General features: G+C 44.9%; 1 protein-coding gene and 1 pseudogene across 7 annotated transcripts in view; one reads left to right on the plus strand and one right to left on the minus strand.

Moving 5' to 3' along the window:
• Window positions 1–299: 299 nt before the first annotated feature.
• Window positions 300–19,647, plus strand: part of ILKAP (ILK associated serine/threonine phosphatase) — a 29,394-nt gene continuing 10,046 nt past the window's right edge. For 3 of the 6 annotated variants that reach the window (XR_014296962.1, XM_082657732.1, XM_082657733.1), the window contains exons 1-9: window positions 300–383; window positions 9,204–9,269; window positions 9,743–9,799; window positions 13,008–13,127; window positions 14,549–14,675; window positions 16,071–16,177; window positions 16,806–16,899; window positions 17,179–17,266; window positions 18,638–18,759. Coding sequence is in view for 5 of the 6 variants with exons in the window: in XM_082657732.1 (XP_082513858.1) it covers window positions 329–383; window positions 9,204–9,269; window positions 9,743–9,799; window positions 13,008–13,127; window positions 14,549–14,675; window positions 16,071–16,177; window positions 16,806–16,899; window positions 17,179–17,266; window positions 18,638–18,759 (836 nt within the window). In the remaining variant the exon portion in view is untranslated. Of the gene's footprint in view, window positions 384–9,203; window positions 9,270–9,322; window positions 9,800–9,847; window positions 13,128–14,548; window positions 14,676–16,070; window positions 16,178–16,805; window positions 16,900–17,178; window positions 17,267–18,637; window positions 18,760–19,647 lie in introns of those variants that run through there. The other 3 variants (XM_082657735.1, XM_082657734.1, XM_082657736.1) reach the window with 3 other exon arrangements.
• Window positions 7,009–7,994, minus strand: LOC309824686 (heterogeneous nuclear ribonucleoprotein A1-like; annotated as a pseudogene). The gene has a single exon. The product of its transcript is annotated as a heterogeneous nuclear ribonucleoprotein A1-like (transcript).

The raw sequence follows: 19,647 nt of genomic DNA on the forward strand, positions 1-19,647 counted from the left end.
GCGCGTGCGCGCTTCCGCCCCGCCCCCTCACCGCCCCGCCCCCCCCGCCGGCGCGCAGGCCGCTGGGGCGGCCGGGCCACGCCGCGCGCCGATTGGTGGCGTTCCGGGCCCGCCTTCGGGTGATTGACGGCTCCCGGGCCGCCACCGCCCAGCCGCCGCAACAGCCGCCACCGCCGCTGCCTCCGCCTCCGCCTCAGCCGCAGGGTGTGGAGCCCGCCGCCGCTCGCGGGCTGCGCGTCTGCCGCCGCCGCCGCCGCCGCCGTCGCTGCCGCCGCCGTCGCTGCCGCCGCCGCCTCCGCCTCCCAGCCTCCGCCTCTCAGCCTCCGCCATGGACCTGTTCGGGGACCTGCCGGAGCCCGAGCGCTCGCCGCGCCCGGCTGCGGGTAAGCGGGTGGCCGCCCGGACGGTGAGGAGAAGGAGGGCGGGCGGGCGGCGGCCTTGAGGCCGCGGCGCCTGAGGCGGCGGCGGGGACGCGGGAGGGTGAGCGCGGCCTACACCGGCGCGGGGAGTTCGCGGTCTCCGCCATGTTCGCTGCGCAGGAGGAGGGGACCGCGGCTCGGGGACCTTTGTGTGCGGCCCACACGTGTGGCCGCCGCGGCCCGCGCACAGCCGCCGCCGTCCGCTCACGGGAGCCGCGCGCCGGGTCGCCGGCCTGCGTCCGAACAGCTCGCCGTGTGGGCCGCGTCGTTCCGGGCGCGCTCCCAGTTCTGCGTTTTCTTCGGCTTTGTTTTTCGTCTCTACCCCGGAGATGGAAGTCATCGCCGACTCAGTCCTTGGGGTTGTGAGGCCCAGAAGAGAGAATTCATTCTCTCTGCTCCTCTCGTCGGATCTAACGATTCGTGGTAGTTTTTGTGCTTTCCGGGGCCCCGGGAAGGGCCCGCTCCCCTGCCGGCCCCCGACCTCGGCCGCTGTGCCAGGTCCTTCCTGGAGGCTGGAGTTGGAGCCGCCCACGGCAGCAGCGCGGGGGCCGCACGGTTGGTCCTGTGTGTCCAGCGGGTGACGGCCACGCCAGGTTGAGGCTGGCAAGACCTGTGACTGTGTTCACGGGCTAGGTATGCAGCTGGGTGCTGTGGTTTAGGGCTTTCTTTACGAGCCCAGCTTGGTGGCAGAAAACGTGGAAAGCTCTAAAAACGCATTCAGACTGCAGGCTCAGCTCAGCGCCGGGTCTCAGTCTGAAAGCCTGCGGGGGGCGGGGGGCCCGCGTCTGCGGTAGGGGATCCGCGGGCGATTTGGGACCGCGCGGCGCGGGTCTGCAGAGCCTGGTTCGGGAGCTGCCGTTGTAGTAGGGGAAGGGGAAGGGGAGGGTGATGCCCAGCCTTTGCTCTCCAGGAGCCTAATTCTGCACGCAAGTGATGAAGATTGAACATGGCTAAGCTTAATGCCTGTGGGAAACGCTGAGTGTCCAGAGGAGCGACGTTTGTAGTCCGTGGACAGAGAGCGGGGAAGGAGGTGGTGCTGGAGTCTGGCCTCTCGGAAGATGGGTAGACTTGGGACTTGCAGAGACTCTAGGCAAGGGAACGGTGTGCTCTTTGGGGAACGTTTCGTTCCCTAGTTGGCCTGGGCGTACCAGCGTGGAGGGCTACTGTGACATGGGGCCCTGCCCCCGGAGAAGGGGGTGTTGTGCCCTCCATGGGGCCTGGATTCTGGCTTGTCACACGTGGACCACCAGGCTGGCCAGTCTTTGTCGGACCATTATTCCCAGTAACGGTGCCGTGACTTTTCCCTACCAAACATTCATCTTGTGGATTGTTTCTGAGATTTGTTTTCTAGATTGTTCTAGGTACGGGTGAAAACTCTGGCTTGTGTATGCACTCTTCCTTACTCTGTTGATGGAGTATAACCTCTCTCTGAATATGTTTGGGGCAGCGTTTGGACTCGCAGATGTGCCTGTGGGCCTGTCATTTTCTTGAATCGCAAAGGGACCCTTGAAACGATACAAAACTTGACAACTCTTACAGGTTGGTGCTTGGGAGGGCGTATCCAGCCCTGGCTGAGATGACAGGGTGGCAGGGGTGCTGCGTGAAGTTCAAACGCCCCCTTCCCTGAAGCGTGGATTCGTGAGCTGCTCCCTGCCTGTGGGGAGGGCTCTGACACGGTCCTGCTTGGCTGGGTGTATGTTTTTAAACAGCTTTGAAAACAAAGAAGGCATGCTTTCTGAATTTGTAGCTGACAGAAAGCTGAGAGGGATAAGTACTAAAGTGAGTGACAGAATCGGGACCCAAAGTTATCTTGACAGGCATTTAGTTCAAACCAACAAGGTGAGTCTTAACAGGTTAAACAAAATCATTTGAACAAGAACAGAATCTGATTTCACAATTTTGTGGAAATGCTTTGATTTTTGAAAACTTAATTCAAAACGTCATACTTTTTGTTTCCGAAAAATTGATCATATTGATTGACAAAATTGAACGTAGAGAGAATGAAAGGAAAATAGAGTTGGTTTCATGAAGTGGATGGAGAGATGAGGCTGAATCGCACCATCATGACCCTCACAAAGGATGTGCAGGTGCCACCAATTTCTGAGCTAATTCAGGGAACAATAAAAGACCTAGACACTTTCACAGTCCCCAGAAAGAGTTGTTCCAGACATGTTATCAGACTGTGTGGTTTCTGATCCCAACTCTGCTCTTGCTGTCTTCTGTGGCAGTTCCTGCTTCTGGGAAACATGAATGTCGCCTCCTCCTGTTAGCCCACAGGTTAGACAGGGCGCTGTGTGTACAGTATGTAGCACAGGTAGAGCACGAGGTCTGCGCTTACTAGATGCTAGTGCCTAGTAGGTGCTATTCTATGAGTTAACTTTCACAGCCATTCAGAAGGGGGAAAAAATGCACTCTTAAATGGATTTTGTGAAAACACTAAGTGTCCAAAGGGAGGAAGTATCACACTCCTCAGATCACATCAAGTGTATTTTATTTAGTTCTTTGATTTTTTGTTTTAAACATTACATCTAATGTTCCTACCCCAAGCCTCTTAATTTTTATGGTCTGAAGAAAAATGTGGAAAGAACGCATTAAATGTTTTCAGATTTTGTGCTAAATTAGGAGTTTTCATACCAGCCCCTAACATGTTTTGACTGCTGAGTGAAATCAGGTTTTTTATATACAGTATACATAGCTTACCTAAAAAAGGGAGTATGTTTGTTATTATCGGATAGAAATGAAATTTCTCTGGTACATCATACTCATAAAAGTGCTGACTTGATGTCTTTAAAGATTGACAGCTTATATTTGGCAGTCCAAACAAGTTAAAGGTGTCCTGGTTTAAAGTTGTTTGGGCAGTAACCTGGTTTCAGTTTTATAGGGTGGTTCTTTCACTACACCAGTACACTTTAAAGCTGATGGTCAGCTGTCAGGGACTAAGTAAATATTTGCTTGGCAGGCCATCTTCAAAATATTTCCTTTTAGAAAATTGGAGATCTACATATAAAATAAAGGCTGAGATATTAGAAAAAACTTGGACTAATTGTAAAACTTCAGGGTTAATAAGAAAAATCTCAAGTCATAAAAATTAGAATGGATATAGCTATGTAAAAATAAAAAGTTTCTGCAGGCAAAATAGCACAAAGGCAAAAGACAGACTGAGAGAAAGTGGTTGTGGTACACAATACTAAAGGTTACTATCCCTAGTAAGGGAAAGGCGCAGATAAATTAATAAGAAAAAGAGATGACCCGTTAGAAAAATGGTCAAAGGATGTGTCCTGACAGTTTATAGAGGAAGAAATGCAAATGACCCATCAACCAGAGCTTCCTCCGTCACTGGAAAGGAATAGCAGATCACTGATGTGCCATATTTTTCACCCATCAGATTTAAAAATTGGCAAGATGGTAATGAGGGTGTAGAGAAATGGATATTCTCATAAAGCGTGTTGGGGGTGAAAGTTACCACAACTTTTTTTGGAACAAATTTTGGCATTTGTCAGATTTATTAATTTACCCTTTGACCAGCAGTTAGCAGATAAAATAAGGATATAAGCCTAGGGTTGTTTATTGTGGCATTATTTGTCATGTAAAAAACCAGAATCATGCTGCATGCCCATCAGTAAGGGAACCAGACCAAGTGAGTGGCAGTGCTTTCCATAGAGAATAGTGTGCGGCTGTTGAAGCGAATCGTTAGACCCAGTGTGATGGCTTACATGAATAATGATATATGTAGAGTGTTGTGTATATAGTATACTTCTACCTTTTAAAAATTAAAATGCACATACACAAGTTCACGAGCATAAAGGAAAGTGGAAAGTATACAATAAACTGTTACGGTGGCGGGGAGGCGGGGCCTTTTTCTAATACGTCTGTGGTATTTGGAAAACATGTACAGTAGTCCCTCAGTATCTGTGGGGGATTGGTTCCAGGATCCCCTTCGGATACCAAAATCCGAGGATGCTCAAGTCCCTTATATATCAATAAAATGGCCTAGTACAATGCCCTCCGTATCCACAGGTTCCACATCCTCGGATGAGGAGGTCAGCTGTGTCACATTTGTAGTTGAAGAGAAAATCTAGGTATAAGAAGCAGTTTAGGCAAACTATTTAAAAGCTTGTTGTTGCTTTACTGTACGTAGCAACTTATAGCTAATCTGAATATAATCAGCCCAAGAGTATTTTTCTCAGCATAGTATGTAACTTTCAGTAGACTTAGCTTCAGAATGTAGGTAACTTAAAAAAAAAACCAACAATCTAGATAAGATTATCTGTAGTGAAAAACTTGTTTTCTGTCTTGTTTCTTTCTTTATGAGAGTTCTTATATTTAGATCAGGGGCCTCTTCCAAAGTTTAGGGTCAAGGTCACACTTGGTCCAATGATTGTAGCTCCAAATACTTTGAATTACTATTTATCCAAAACAGAATGTAAGGTTCTGGCTAACCAGAAGTTCCCTTTATAGCATCTGTGACCTACAGATTGTTGTTACAGAATCCAGATGCAAGCTATTCTAACTCTGACCCTTTTGATGGTGCATAAAGGTGTCCCAGAGATCTTAGAGAGCCTCGGGATTCTCCTTGTGGGGTTGTGTAAGGGTTAAATGAGATGATCCTTGTGAAGTTCCTAGAACAGTGTGGGGTGGGGGCAGTGTAGCACGTCGCCAGGAGCATGGGCTGGGAAAGCAGGCTGCCTGGGTTTGGATCTCCACTCCTCACTGGCTCTCTCTCCGACAGTTATTTAACCTAAGGGCCTCAGTTTTCTTATCAGTAAATTACAATAATAATAGTACCCACCTCATAAGATTATTGTAAGGATTAAATCCATTAAAATTTGTAGAGCACTAGAATTGTTCCTGGCAGGCAGCGAATGTTAATTATCATTTATATAAGCCATTTTCAGTTGTGGCCAACAAAAATATGAGATGATCTCATTGTGTTTAATTGAAATACCACTCACAGTATTCCAGAGTGACAGAGGAGAGGAGAGGCTCATTCTGTTCAGCATGGGAAGATAAGCCCTTCTCTGGGGCTGGTGGTAGGTTTGAGGAACTGACTTAAACTGAGTTGTCGCCAAAGGAGAGAGGCCAGGCTAGTGCTAAGCTGGAAACTCTATTATGAGGAATGCTTGCCAGGACCGAAAATGTATTAATACCTGGGTAAAAGAGGACTTTGCCCCATTGGACATTGGATTTGGAAAGACCTGACTTAGATGGGTAGTTTAATTCAGAAATTAAAATCGGACCCTGCGTAAGTAGAAGGGTTGATTGTCTTCAGGTTGGCCTCCTCGCTATAATGTCCCCCTCTCCCAAGATGCCTGGTGCTCTGGCCCCGCTGAATCCAGTGTGATTGTTCTGGGTCATCCCATTCAGTTTTGAGTCTGTTGGAATGGGCATGTTGATGCTTAGACCAATACAGTTTGAGTTTCCCTTGGAAGTGGCTTGCTAGAATATTAGCAATTCTTGTAGGAGGATTAATACAGTGAGTAAATGGTTATCCTAAATACCTCTTAGTGTCCTCCTAATGCTGTTTTTTTGGATACTCCCCACAGAGTCTTTATGTCGCTTGTGAGAAAAATGAAAGTATTTGTAATTACTTAATGTCTTTAGGGTAATCCTAAGGGATAAAAATGTAATTTATGGAGTCGACATTTCCCATTTGCATTAGGGGTATAAAGCAGAAGAGTTACTTTTTGTTAAATTAGGAATTACCAGGTATTTAATGTACTTCTGACCTAAAGACTCCTGAAGAAATTTCCTTTCTTGGAGTTTATAAATTTTAATTAAAATTTTTACTTTTTTAAAAAAGTAAAATTGATACCCAGCTCATTTCTAGGCAAAAAGACAATATGGATGAAACTTTTAGAGCGTACACATTGAATTGGTTTTTACTTTTATTTTTTTTAAGAGGGTATTAAATTGTTTATTTATTACACATGATAATGCATGATACACAAGCTTCATTCCCATCTATATCTGGTACCATAATCCAATTTAGATATATTGCATAGGATGTGCCAACAATCATATATTAATAATCAAAAAACTCCATGACTTGGCTTGGGTGACCCTTTTCACGGTGAACTCCAGGTCACAACGCAGTAACTGTCAGTTCAACTACACCAAGGTTTCGGAAGACAGTAGCTTCTCCACCAAAGCAGGTTGTAAGTAAATTTTGAATGGAACCTGGCATCACCTTGAAGGAATACTAACTTCACACTGTTGGCGTAGTTTACCAAAATGGCTTCAGAGTAGACTAACTTTACACAGTACATTTAAAAAAAGGACACATTTATTCAGCGTCATGATCAGACTATTACGTTTAGCAATCAACAGCATGGGTGCAAAAAAAAAAAAAAACTACATTAAAACCCTTTGATGGAATGCTTTACACTTTCCACAGAACAGAAACTAAAATAACCTGTTATACAGTTAGTCACAAACACAGTCCTCGAGTTTTTTTGCCCATACACATGAGTATTGTCTACAACATGTCTTCTTTGTAGCAGCTGGGCCCTGCCACCACTGTGCTTGGCTGAGCTCACACATCTGTTGTAGCCTGGAGCTTCCCCGTCACTCCTCTGGCTCTCCTCTCCTCCTAAGCTTTGTTTCCTGGCAGTAATCGAAACCTTCTGCCACTGCCATAGCTACTGCTGCTGCCGGAACCACCACAGCCACCTTGGTTTCGGGGTTTGGCAAAGTATTGGCCTCCACCGCCCTAGGGGCCAGAACTTCTGCCTCCAAAGTTTCCTCCTTTCATGGGTCCAAAATCTGAAGATTGATTGTTGTAACTGCCAAAATCATTGTAGCTTCCACCACCTCCAAAATTGCTTCCATCATTACCAAATCCATTATAGCCATCCCCACTGCCACCATATCCACCACCACCGCGGCTGCCACCAAAGCCACCTCGACCACTGAAGTCTCCTCCACGACCAAAGTTGTCATTCCCACCAAAACCACCTCCATGACCACCACCAAAGTTTCCAGAAGCACTTCGACCTCTTTGGCTGGATGAGGAACTAGCCATCTCTTGCTTAGATAGGGCTTTCCTTACTTCACAGTTGTGGCCATTCACAGTGTGGTGTTTCTTAATGACAATCTTGTCTACAGAGTCATGGTCATCAAAGGTTACGAAAGCAGAGCCTCTCTTTTTACACTGCCTCGGTCAGTCACGATTTCAGTCACTTCAGTCTTCCCACACTGTTCAAAGTAATCTCTTAGGTGATGTTCTTCAGTGTCTTCTTTAATGCCACCAACAAAAATCCTGTTCACAGTTAAGTGGGCACCAGGTCTTTGAGAATCTTCTCTGGAGACGGCCCTCTTTGGTTCCCCAACTCTTCCATCCACCTCGCGTGGCCTTGCATTCGTGGCCGCATCCACCTCCTCCACAGTGGCACATGTGACAAACCCAAAGCCTCTGGCGCGTGTGGTGTTTGGACCCCTCATCACCACACAGTCTGTGAGCGCTCCCCGCTGCTCAGGATGGCTCCTCAGACTGTCATCGGTTGTTTCAAAGCTCAAACCTCTGATGAAGAGCTTCTGCAGCTGTTCGGGCTCTTTGGGTGACTCTGACATAGACATGATGGCAGTGGAGGGGCGGAGGGGAGATGTCAACGATGCTTACTCTGCGGCGTCCATGAGCAGAAAGGAGTAATCTACCGAACGTATCTCTGAATTGGTTTTTAAATGAGTACATTTCTGTACTTGAACTCAGAGGAGAAAGATCAGTGTGTTGAACTTCATAGGACGTGGATGTCCACACCTTCATCTTTAGCCCTCTGTTTCCCCCACGTTCCTGTGGGCCAGTTCAAGTATTTCATAGCTTCAATAGAAATTTTGGGGAAAGCTGGAGAAGGAATAATGGTTACATTTTATGTGGAAAGGGATAATTGAGTATAAAACATTTCAGATAAGTACTTTTGGTAGGTAAATCTTTAGGTTTTTTTTTTTTTTTTTTTTTTTCCCGGTACGCGGGCCTCTCACTGTTGTGGCCTCTCCCGTTGCGGAGCACAGGCTCCGGACGTGCAGGCTCAGCGGCCATGGCTCACGGGCCCAGCCGCTCCACGGCATGTGGGATCTTCCCGGACTGGGGCACGAACCCGTGTCCCCTACATCGGCAGGCGGACTCTCAACCATTGCGCCACCAGGGAAGCCCAATCTTTAGGTTTTTAGAAAGTTTCCTGGCTTTCTCCTGAGTTTACCTTGGAGTATCTGAAATCCCTCATTTTCTTCATAGATATTTATTGAATTGGGCACTGTGCTGTTAAGGCAGATTGGCTTCCCTCAGGCCTCTCACCATCTCTGTGCTCCGTGTGTTTAAGATTCTCCCTGGTGGTTAATTCAGAATGGTACTGAAATAGGATTTTTAAGACCTGTAGATCTTTGAAGAGTCCCTTTATTTCTGAAGTTCTGTATTGAGGTACCAAGATAGAATTATTGTTTTGCTCTAGAGTCAGTTTTTTCTTCCCAGGATTCACTTTTAAAGAAAGATTTTAAAATATTTGTTCAATAGTGAAATTATCAAAAAAAATACTTGTTTCCCTCAAAACACGCAGTAGCCCTTAAAACGCCTGTTGGGTCATCTTTCATTGCTTGTATTATGTGTTGACTGTAACTTTTTGGAAACAAATGTCCCTATTAAATGGCTGTCAAGAAAATATTTTTTAAAAATAAGCTTTGTCCAGCAGCGGGGAGAAGATTTGAATTTAATGGTAAACTTAAAGATGTCCCCCTTTGAATCCCATCTGGCCAATGACCAAATGCTCTCTAAGCAGGTGTTCCGTGTTCTAGGGAAAGAAGCTCAGAAAGGATCTCTGCTCTTTGATGATCTCCCTCCGGCCAGCAGTACTGACTCAGGTACAGTCTTCAGGCTCTCCCAGGTGTGTGTCAACATGTCATCCTGGGATTGTAGTTGTCTCAATCTTTTTCCCTTTCCCCCATTTTCAACACACAGATGTTTTAGGTGTTGGACTGTCTTAAGTTTTGAATCCATGGCATCAGGTAAGGCAGAAAAATCCGCTAGTCGCTAGCCCTGAGAAACTGCATAAAAGTGTTGAGCAGTTTTCTCTGGTTCATTTGAGTGTTTAATATACTAGCTGGAATAAGATTTAACTCTTTAAGGCAGATTTTTTTGTTTCCTTTGAAATGATAGGACTTTAAAATAAAATAGGTTCAAGACATTATTTAGCACTGTATGAGTTGCCACTGGATTGACACAAGAGTTTTGAGTTTATTTCAATGACCTGTGTAGGTGTCCTGGTGGGATGGATTCTGAAACTTAAGCCTCCTCCTGGTTTTGTGGGCTCACTCAGTGTTCTGCTGTGTTTCAGGATCGGGGGGACCTTTGCTTTTTGATGATCTCCCACCAGCCAGCAGTGGTGATTCAGGTAAGTGGTAGGGAAAAATGTCCAACGTGCTGGTGGAAATAATATGCACTATTTTACCCTTACGTAAAATTTATTTATTTATAGCTTGTAACAAGCCTTAGGATGATATTAAATCATAATACAACATAAGGTTTATTAAAACTGAATAGATACCTGGAATTTCTTGGCAGTCCAGTGGTTAGGACTCAGTGCTTTCACTGCTGGGGCCAAGGTTTGATCCCTGGTTGGGGAACTAAGTTCCCGCAAAAAAAACCCTAAATAGATACCATTAGGTGGGAGCAAAAAGACACTTAAATGCTACATCACTTTTTGGTGATTATTTTTTACTTCTTGCAACTGACTTTTAAGAAGTGAAGAGTCCAGTAATTTACTTTGATCTTTGTTATTAACGTGTTTTTCTTAATTAATTAATTTATTTATTTATTTTTGCTGTGTTGGGTCTTCGTTTCTGTGCAAGGGCTTTCTTTAGTTGTGGCAAGCGGGGGCCACTCTTCATCGCGGTGCGCAGGCCTCTCACTATTGCAGCCTCTCTGTTGCGGAGCACAGGCTCCAGACGCACAGGCTCAGTAGTTGTGGCTCACGGGCCTAGTTGCTCCGCGGCATGTGGGATCTTCCCAGACCAGAGCTCGAACCCATGTCCCCTGTATTAGCAGGCAGATTCTCAACCACTGCACCACCAGGGAAGTCCCTGTTATTAACGTTTAAAAGAAAATCTCAGTCTGTCATTCTGGTTTTGCCTTGTTATATTCCTGACAGGCCCAAATGTATCCAGCAGAAGTGTCTGAATATATGAAGTACAGTTAAAATATTTTCAGTTTCCTGATAAATAAGTCATTTGTTTTATGCCACTTACATTAAAAAGAATTTTGATTTTAAGAAAATGAAGTCAGAATGACACTGCTTTATTGACTGGTACAGACCATGTGCAGGAATTTGAATTCTTAAAATTCAAGACCTTAGTTAATTATTTTCCAGTCAGTCCTTTTATGTTCTCAAGATTCTTTTTATTGATTTGATTTCATTTTTGTCAAGCCTATTAACATTGGCTCTACCTGAGCCTGTAAATGTTTAACTTTTCCTTTTATGTCCCAATTACACAGAAGGGGAAAATAGAGCCGATTCTTCTAGGTTGTCATATATGACGAATGTATTATTCCACTAACTGAGAACTTCTCACATGGAATTCCCCCAAAGGGAGGGGGAAGGTAGGGCAATGGTGGGGGACAGTGGGGATGCAGGCTGTCCTTTTTCACGTGCAGTTTTATCCTCTAGTGTAAAAAACCTTCCTTATGTTGTCAAATAGAACACTTGCTGCTTTTCAGGTATATTTTTTGTATTATTAATTCTTTACCATAAATTCATTGGAATTAGTCTAGAAAGTATGGATTAAATTAGGTATCATTCCTATATTTAGAAAAAGTATCACAATCGTCTTACATAAGAAGTCTCAGGTTTTCAGGCTATGTATCCATACCAAAAAATTACAGCATTCTCATACAATTTACCCTAAAACCTTCCCAATAAAGACAGTGCATTTAGTTAAAATGAAAGTTAATGTGTGCAACTAGGACTCTTAACAGATTTAATTTAAAAAAGGAAGATTCAGCATAGTTACATCTTAGTTATCCACAGGGCAAAAGGCAATAAACTAGTAGCGACTTAGAAGACGTCAACCCATTGTTAACAAGCTTGATTTTTTTTTTTTTTTGGATATAGAATCCAATCTTGTATGCAGTATTTAGGCTTTCTTGAGAAGACATATCTTTCTTCTCAAGCAGGCAAGAGCCATTTACAAAAATTGACTGCATTCTAGCCCATAAAGTAAGTCCCAGTAAAGAATCAGCTTCATACGTAGACCGCATTCTCTGATGACAATGTGATTCACTGAGAAGTCAATAACAGTTTAAAACATTTCTCTGTTTTTCAATTTAAAAGAAAGGAAGATTCTTTTACATACACATTGGGAAAACTGGAACACAAACAGTAAGTGACAGGAGGCTAATGAAGAGACCTTTGGGAAATCCGTGACATTGTCCCAGTTAATTTGCCTTACTATGTGGGGTGGGATGTGTGTGTTATACTGTTGCAGAAATCTGTCCTTTGCAAGTAATTGACCCTTCTTGCAGGCAGGGACATTTCTTTCCTTTTTTTCCTCAGTACTCAGAAATGTCTGGCAAAGAATAGTTGAATAAATAATAAATGGTTGCATGCTTTTATACCTAAATGCAGAGAATACTTAGGGCCATTTATTGGATACTTGATGGACCAGGCACTGTGATGAATGCTTTACATACCTTCTCCCCAGCAGTTTTCAAACAAGCCCCTGAGAGGACAGTATTCGCCCTATTACGGGTGAAGAAACTGAGGCTGGAAGGTTAAGTAACTTGCCTTAAGGGCACACCCCTTGGAAGTGGCAGAACTGAGATTTGAAACTAGACTTCTGTTGTTTCAAAATGCATACACACTGCAGGTGCTCTTAGCTCTGGCTTTGAATACAAATTCGTCCCTTTGCAAGTGGGAATGGCTTCAGCAGTCCTATTTTGCCTTTCAGGATACATACAGTTCTGAAAGCCTGATGTTTATTTTATGCCTTTTTTGGCACTTGTTACTCTTTTTTTTTTTTTTGCGGTACGCGGGCCTCTCACTGTTGTGGCCTCTCCTGTTGCGGAGCACAGGCTCCGGACGCGCAGGCTCAGCGGCCATGGCTCACGGGCCCAGCTGCTCCGCGGCATGTGGGATCTTCCCGGACTGGGGCATGAACCCGTGTCCCCTGCATCGGCAGTTGGACTCTCAACCACTGCGCCACCAGGGAAGCCCTACACTTGTTACTCTTTTGAACTGGTTCAGGACATTTCACTTTGCAGATTTTGGAAACTTATTTATAAGTAGGGGCTTGTGGATGTAAAACATCATATATGTGCCATAGCCCCAAGATATGAATGTGTATTTTTACCACTGAGAAGCCTCTCTTGCATGTCGTCTTATGCCAGTCTGAGCAGGGCCTGGATCTTAATTTGTGGTCTCCCACTGTGGGTGCCCAGGTACTGCCCCACCCCTCAGAGTCATAGCCGTGACTGCTGTGCCTCTCTCTCTGCCAGGCCTCTCTCAAATGTCTTTTGTCTCTGAGGGCTGGGAGGGAGCCTGGTCTGCTAGGGACTCTTATCGTCTACAGCTGTGTTTCTGTCTGGCTTTGACTTTATATTTCCAGGTTCTCTTGACACTTCGATATCCCAGGTGGTAAAGAATGAAGGGAAAGGAGCAAAGAGAAAAACCTCTGAAGAAGAGAAGAATGGCAGTGAAGAGCTTGTGGAAAAGAAAGTTTGTAAAGGTTTTCAGACAGTTTGAAAACAAATGTATTAGACTTCATATTGTAAAACAACCCAGAGCAAAAAGCAAGCTCAGCTTTCCGACAATATTGGATTGGCCAAAAAGTTCGTTCGGTTTTAAGTAAAAATAAAAGACATTTTTCATTTTCACCAAGAAGTTCATTGAATAATGTATTCATTAACTGAATGACCTTTTTGGCCAACCCAGTACTTCCTTTTAATGTCTGTATTTAAGAAGTGGATAGGGTTTCTTATTTGCAAACGGATTTCCAAGTTTACTTTTGCTTCCTCTCTCCTTGCTCTCCATGTACATCTGTTACCTTTGGTCAGATAGGAAACCTGCATTTGTCCTTCAAGGGTTAAAAACCACAGGTAGTCCTTACTTAGCCTTCGGCAGTGAGTGTTTAGCTTATTGGCCCCCCAGTTCCTTGTCCCCAGCCTGTTGGTTAGCACTTGGAATTCTGTGAATAGCTCAGTAGACAGATCCCAAGAGACAGCCTGAGGCTGGAAAAAGCAATTGAAATTTGCAGTCAGCTTTGTAACATGTCACAGTGAGTGGGGAAGAACTGAAAGGTATCAGCTAAAGAGAAAAACCGTGGATTTTCACTTATCGCACTGGCCACTTTGTCTTGTGCCATAAGTGATCTCAAGGCAGAGGCTGTAGGCTGCAGTGCAGGTGTGAGAGGACCTGCGCCGCCTCTGCTGTGAAGACGTGCGCTCAGCTTGGCTTGTCACTGCCTTGAGCCTGGAGAGCACTGTGCCTGCCACCAGCCACTCTTCAGAAAGTGCTCATTCTATCACTTCTATGGATCTAGGTGTCAGAAAAAGCTTAAACCAGCCATTAAAGAGAAATTTCTGCGCCTCCAGTGAACTCCTTTTTCCTTTCCTTCCTCAGTTAAAGTAAAAGCAGCTGATCTTACCATTTGTTCAAATTCTTCCAGCCTCAAGCATGGAAATATATATTTCCAGTGTATCCAACAGGGTATTAGGGATAAACTCTACTTGCTTGCATTCCTCTAAACTAGAAATTTTTTTGTCCTTATTAAATTATTGACAGACTAGATTTGCACAGAATTCCTTGCCCCAGTTCAAGTCCCACTTCTGTGGGATGACAGCACATTCCTTGCTCTGGTGCTTTGACTTAATGCCCTCGCAAGAGAAGCCATTCTGTACTAACTTGCTGTCGTCTGCTGTCTCCTTTCCACTGCTCAGCCTTGCAGAGACCGGCCCTGTCCAACAGTGGTCTGAATCTTGTAACAGAGTTGCAGTCCGGGAGATGCCTTGAGGGGTATAGCTTATTTGTTTGCAGCATTAGGGCATTGCTGAGTAGAACAGCCATAGTTCCCTCTCATTTGCTCTGGGACTAGGGCTTCTGGAGAGAAGGGCACAGTTTTGTATTGGCTTTTTGTTCTCTTTTTCTTAGGCTCTTCGGTGATCTTTGGTTTGAAAGGCTATGTAGCTGAGCGGAAGGGCGAGCGGGAGGAGATGCAGGACGCCCATGTCATCCTGAATGACATCACCGAGGAGTGTAGGCCCCCCTCCTCCCTCATGTGAGTGTCTGTGCTCTAGCAGCCTGATGGCATAAAAGTCTCTGTTCTGATGGGAACTTTGGGCTGTATCCAGTTTGTGTTTATTAGAAAGACATATTTCTTGAGCTGCTTGGTTCAACATCAGTAGTTCTCAGCTGGGGTTGGTTTTGCCCCCCAGGGACATTTCTGGTTGTCACAGTGGGGGATGTACTACTGGCGTATGGTGAGTGGAGGCCAGGATGTTATCCTATAGTGCACGGGTTAGCCCTACAACAATTGTCCTGCTGAACTTGAGAAACCCTGCTAATTGGGAAATGACTCTCCCTATTTTGGGTCTTGGGGTGTGTGCTTTCCACCAGTACCTGAAGAGGTTCTGACAGATAGTATTCTTATTCTTTGACCCAGGAGATAGAGGTAGAAGCTGCTAATTACAGAGGTGAATGGTGACCGGGAGAGCTAGTGCATATAGCGAGGGCCCAGAAAGAGAACAAAAAAGCAGAAATGGCATCAAGAAGATTTCCTGCAGTTGTACAAACTAAAATGAAGGAAAAGGCATGGAGGAAAAGCCATTGCTCACCAAGAGCAGGAATATGCTTTGGAGTTGCTTTTGAACCCAGGAAAGGGGCTTCTGGAGAGCCCCACGGGGGTAGATATTTTCGGGATAGATTTAATTGAGGAACACTAAGCCATAACTAGCAAATACTACGCTGTAAGATTCTGAGTTATCAACCACATGAAATTTATTTTTTCATGGCTTGTGATGTCCCAAATTGAAAAGGAATTTCAAAAATGTTTGAAAAAAGAGCAGCTCTGCAGAATAAATGTCATTTCTCATAGGCATTTTTGTTCTATCCTTCTTGAAACAGTTTTTTAATGACATTTATTCTATTTATGTTTTTTGGCAAAACTTGAAAGGGGAATAGGAATAAGACTATAGTAAGATAGGCTTTAAGAATTCTATATTGGTCGGAGTTTGAGCAAGAATCCTGAAATTACCTATTCTGTCTCTCATAGATGTTTTAAAATAATTTTTTAATATCTTTATTGGAGTATAATTGCTTTACAATATTGTGTTAGTTTCTGCCATACAACAAAGTGAATCAGCTATAACTCTTACAGATATTTTTGACCGTCTTGGATCAGTAACTGTTTATCTGTGTGTTAGTGTTTGAAACTAAATCTGCTTTAAATAGAAAAAAGTTCTGAATTTTAGTTTAGTGAAAAATCAGGGTTAATAGATCTTGATTTTTAAAAACAAGTGTGAGTTTTTAATTCTTAATTTAAAAATGTCACGGAAGTTACTTAAATGTTTGTCTCAGGTAATGTTAATGTTCGCTGTCTAAGAGTTAACAGCTTTTATGGAGAGGAGTAGTCTTTGCTGTGAGAATCTCTCTGACTCTCAGTTCATTGTTCCAGTACCCGGGTTTCATATTTTGCTGTTTTCGATGGACATGGAGGAATTCGAGCCTCAAAATTTGCTGCACAGAATTTGCATCAGAACTTAATCAGGAAATTTCCTAAAGGTGAGACTGAGAGCTAAATCGGTTCATGTTCATCTTGGTGTTGGCTGTTTGTGCTGATCAGTGACATGTCACTGGCTTTAGCAGAGTCCTTGGTGACTCTAAAAGAGCAGGGATGGGCTTCCCTGGTGGCGCAGTGGTTGAGAGTCCGCCTGCCAATGCAGGGGACACGGGTTCATGCCCCGGTCCGGGAAGATCCCACATGCCGCGGAGCGGCTGGGCCCGTGAGCCATGGCCGCTGAGCCTGCGCATCCGGAGCCTGTGCTACACAACGGGAGAGGCCACAACAGTGAGAGGCCCGCGTACCGCAAAAAATAAAAATAAAAAAAAATAAAAGAGCAGGGCTGAGAGGAGGCGGCTCCGAGGTGAGCAGGTGCAGTGGCCGTGCAGGTGTGCCTAGTATGGAACTTCTCGTGTCTCTGAGTGATTGGCCCCTCTCGTGGAATGTCTTTGGGTACAAGTGAGTGTCTTGCCTTTGTATTTGGGAGACTACTAAAACCAAATGCAGGTGGCACTTAGAGGTGAGGAAGTACAGGCTGTTCTTGGTTGTAATACAGAAACAAAATGACAGTGGCGGGAGGATAATCTTCCCTCCTTAAGAGTTTGTTTTCTTTTGTTCCTTCTGTAATAGGAGATGTAATCAGTGTAGAGAAAACCGTGAAAAGATGCCTCTTGGACACTTTCAAGCATACTGATGAAGAATTCCTGAAGCAAGCTTCAAGCCAGTAAGTGTAATAACCACATGAAGACACATGAGTGGAGCACGCGTGTTGTTTTCCTAAACACATTCCAGGCCTGCTAATGCAGTTTAATGCTGATGCTCACTGTCTGAAAAGTTCCTAGCACCAAGTAATCTCTCACAACTTAACGAAATCTGGAACAGAAAAAAGCACGTATCAAACCATCCATTTAAAAAGTATAAGACTCCCCATTCAACTCGGGAAATTAGCCTCAAAGTGCTAGCATGTTGGTGGTGACTGTATTTCTGATGTGTTTCCCCCCAGGAAGCCTGCCTGGAAAGATGGGTCCACTGCTACCTGTGTTCTGGCTGTAGACAACATTCTTTATATTGCCAACCTCGGAGATAGTCGGGTATGTGACTCTGGAGGCACCTATTTAGATAACAGCATGTCACATGGGAGAAGAGCTGTAGAAGCACTTGCTGAATAAGATTACAGTGATGATGGCTGGGTTGGAATCTTCTATTGGGGTTGCTGCAGGGGGTTCTGCTGCAGGGTTTAAGTTCTGGGTCAGGGAACAGCAGCTAAGCTTGAGGCTGTTTGTTCTCTGAGAAGGCTTATACCCTGTCTGTCAGATACAGAGCTGTGAGTTGGAATTTAATTGGCCTGCAAGTACCTTAAATATTCATCTTCATTTTTCTGACCTCAGGCCATAATGAATGAATAACTCAAAAGCTGTAGCTAGAAAGTGCTAGATGATGTGACATATATCCGTTGAGCCCAGTACACCTGGCTGAGGGAGAAACGCGATGATTTCCCACTGGTGACATCCTGTGTCCCAGTCCCAGTCGTGGGGAATGACAGAGCTGGAGGGCAGTGCTCTGCAGGGTCTCTGCAGTCCCTCCCACCTCCCCTGCCAGGAGCGGATGTTCACCTCCATTGCCGCTTGCTTTTCAGCCATTCTCCATGCTTGTTCAGCAGTCACTGGACAAAGTGACCTTCCCACTCTTACTAGCACCTTCAGACGTGGAAATAGCTGCTCCCACCCCTGTTGCTTTTAGGGTGATCTATAAATATGGAGCGCTAGGAGCTATAGCATCACAGATGACAGCCCTGCCTTAGTGGAGTTCATGTTCTGGTGATGTTTTAGTGGGTCTGTCTAGTGGACTGTCTCTTGTACATAGGTGTTTAGATCAAAGGACTTAAAAAAACAACATGAGTAAAATTGGCCAAAAAAAGAGAGACTTTGGAGTCAGGCCCAAGTTTGAGTCCTGGCCTTGCTCTCTGACTCTAGGCACGATGCTTATCCCCTGGGCCTCAGGCTTCCTCCTCTGTAGAATAAGAGGTTTGTCCGGAAGTTACCACACAGTAAACATGGTGGCGGGAACCCACGGAGAGGTACTTGGTCAGCCCACCAAACTGCCCTCATCTTTGCCATTGTAAACTCTTGGAATGGTAACGCCTAAAGGGGCCTTGGTACCTGTTAGGTCCTCCCTTTCACGTCACAGATGAGAAGATGATGGCCTAGTGAGGGTGAGCAGTGAGCTGTGGTCATCCAGCAGAGTTTGCACCAGAGTTGAGACCCAAGCCCGGGGCTTCTCTCCCTGAATTTTTTTTGTGACACCACTTTGCTGCTTGTACTTTTGATGCTGGATCCACTGACCTCAAGTTTGTCAGCAGGAGGCTGAATCTGAAACTCCATTGTTAGCCTTTCTCTTCAGCTGTCAACTTTAGGTGCTGGGCCCATTAAATTTCACAGCCAGTGTACTCTCCATCTTCCCAGGCAATCCTGTGTCGTTACAATGAGGAGAGTCAAAAACATGCAGCCTTAAGCCTCAGCAAGGAGCATAATCCAACCCAGTATGAGGAACGAATGAGAATACAGAAGGCTGGAGGGAATGTCAGGTAACCGGGAGTGACGGGAACTCGGGAAGGAGGGTTCACTTACGTAAAAGCAGCCTTGAGACCTCTGAGGGTGGAACGTTCTGTGTCATGCAGTCTTCAGCGTAATGAGACTCTGTATGAGGTCTAACCTGGTGAAGTCGAAGTAGGTGAACGAGTGTTGTAGGATTTCACCTGTGTCCAAGTGGCAGCAAAAAATGTATGCAAGAAACATGCTTCCCTACGTTTGCAACAGGAGACCTGTCTCAAATTCAAGTTCACCGTTTGCAGCATTGTCTCTGGTCCTGGTAACTCTCATAAAAGCTGTCATTTGTCACAACCCGGTAAGCTACAGTTTTCAGCAAATTCTCCAGAGAGAAAATCTAAAGTGGTTAAGACAGTAAATGTAAGACAGCAGTGTGTGCTGATCACCTCTGGTCTTCCTGGAGAACAACTTATCTAGCCCAGAGGGCCGCCCTTACCTGGCTGCGTCCGTGGCAATTCCAGTTCATCTCTCTTTACACCTTTGAAGGGTGTGTGCCGGCTCTAGTTTATCATCTGCCATCTCTCAGGTAGTTAAAGGAGGGCTTAAGTCTTTTCTGCACTTTAGGAGAATTATACTTTAAGGACATTGCACTATGAATTCGATCAGAGGTGTTTTCTGGTTCATCTTACAGTTTGACCCCATGAGGATTTTGTCTCCTGTTGGAGATAAGGGAGAAGTAATATATCAGTGTAAGAGTGCAGTTATTTGTCCTTGGATGTGTAGTTTCTCTTGTTGTTTATTTGGGGCAGTTTTTATTATTGCTTCAGGCTGTTTCTAGCCAGGGGTGCAGGGAGGTCTCTGGAGAGCAGTTAGAATTCTTAGGGTTGGTTAAAAAAACTCCTGGGTTAGTCAAAGGTGATTTGGGT

Source organism: Grampus griseus (genome assembly GCF_964374135.1).
Source record: "Grampus griseus genome assembly, chromosome: 7".
Classification (NCBI taxonomy): domain Eukaryota; kingdom Metazoa; phylum Chordata; class Mammalia; order Artiodactyla; family Delphinidae; genus Grampus; species Grampus griseus.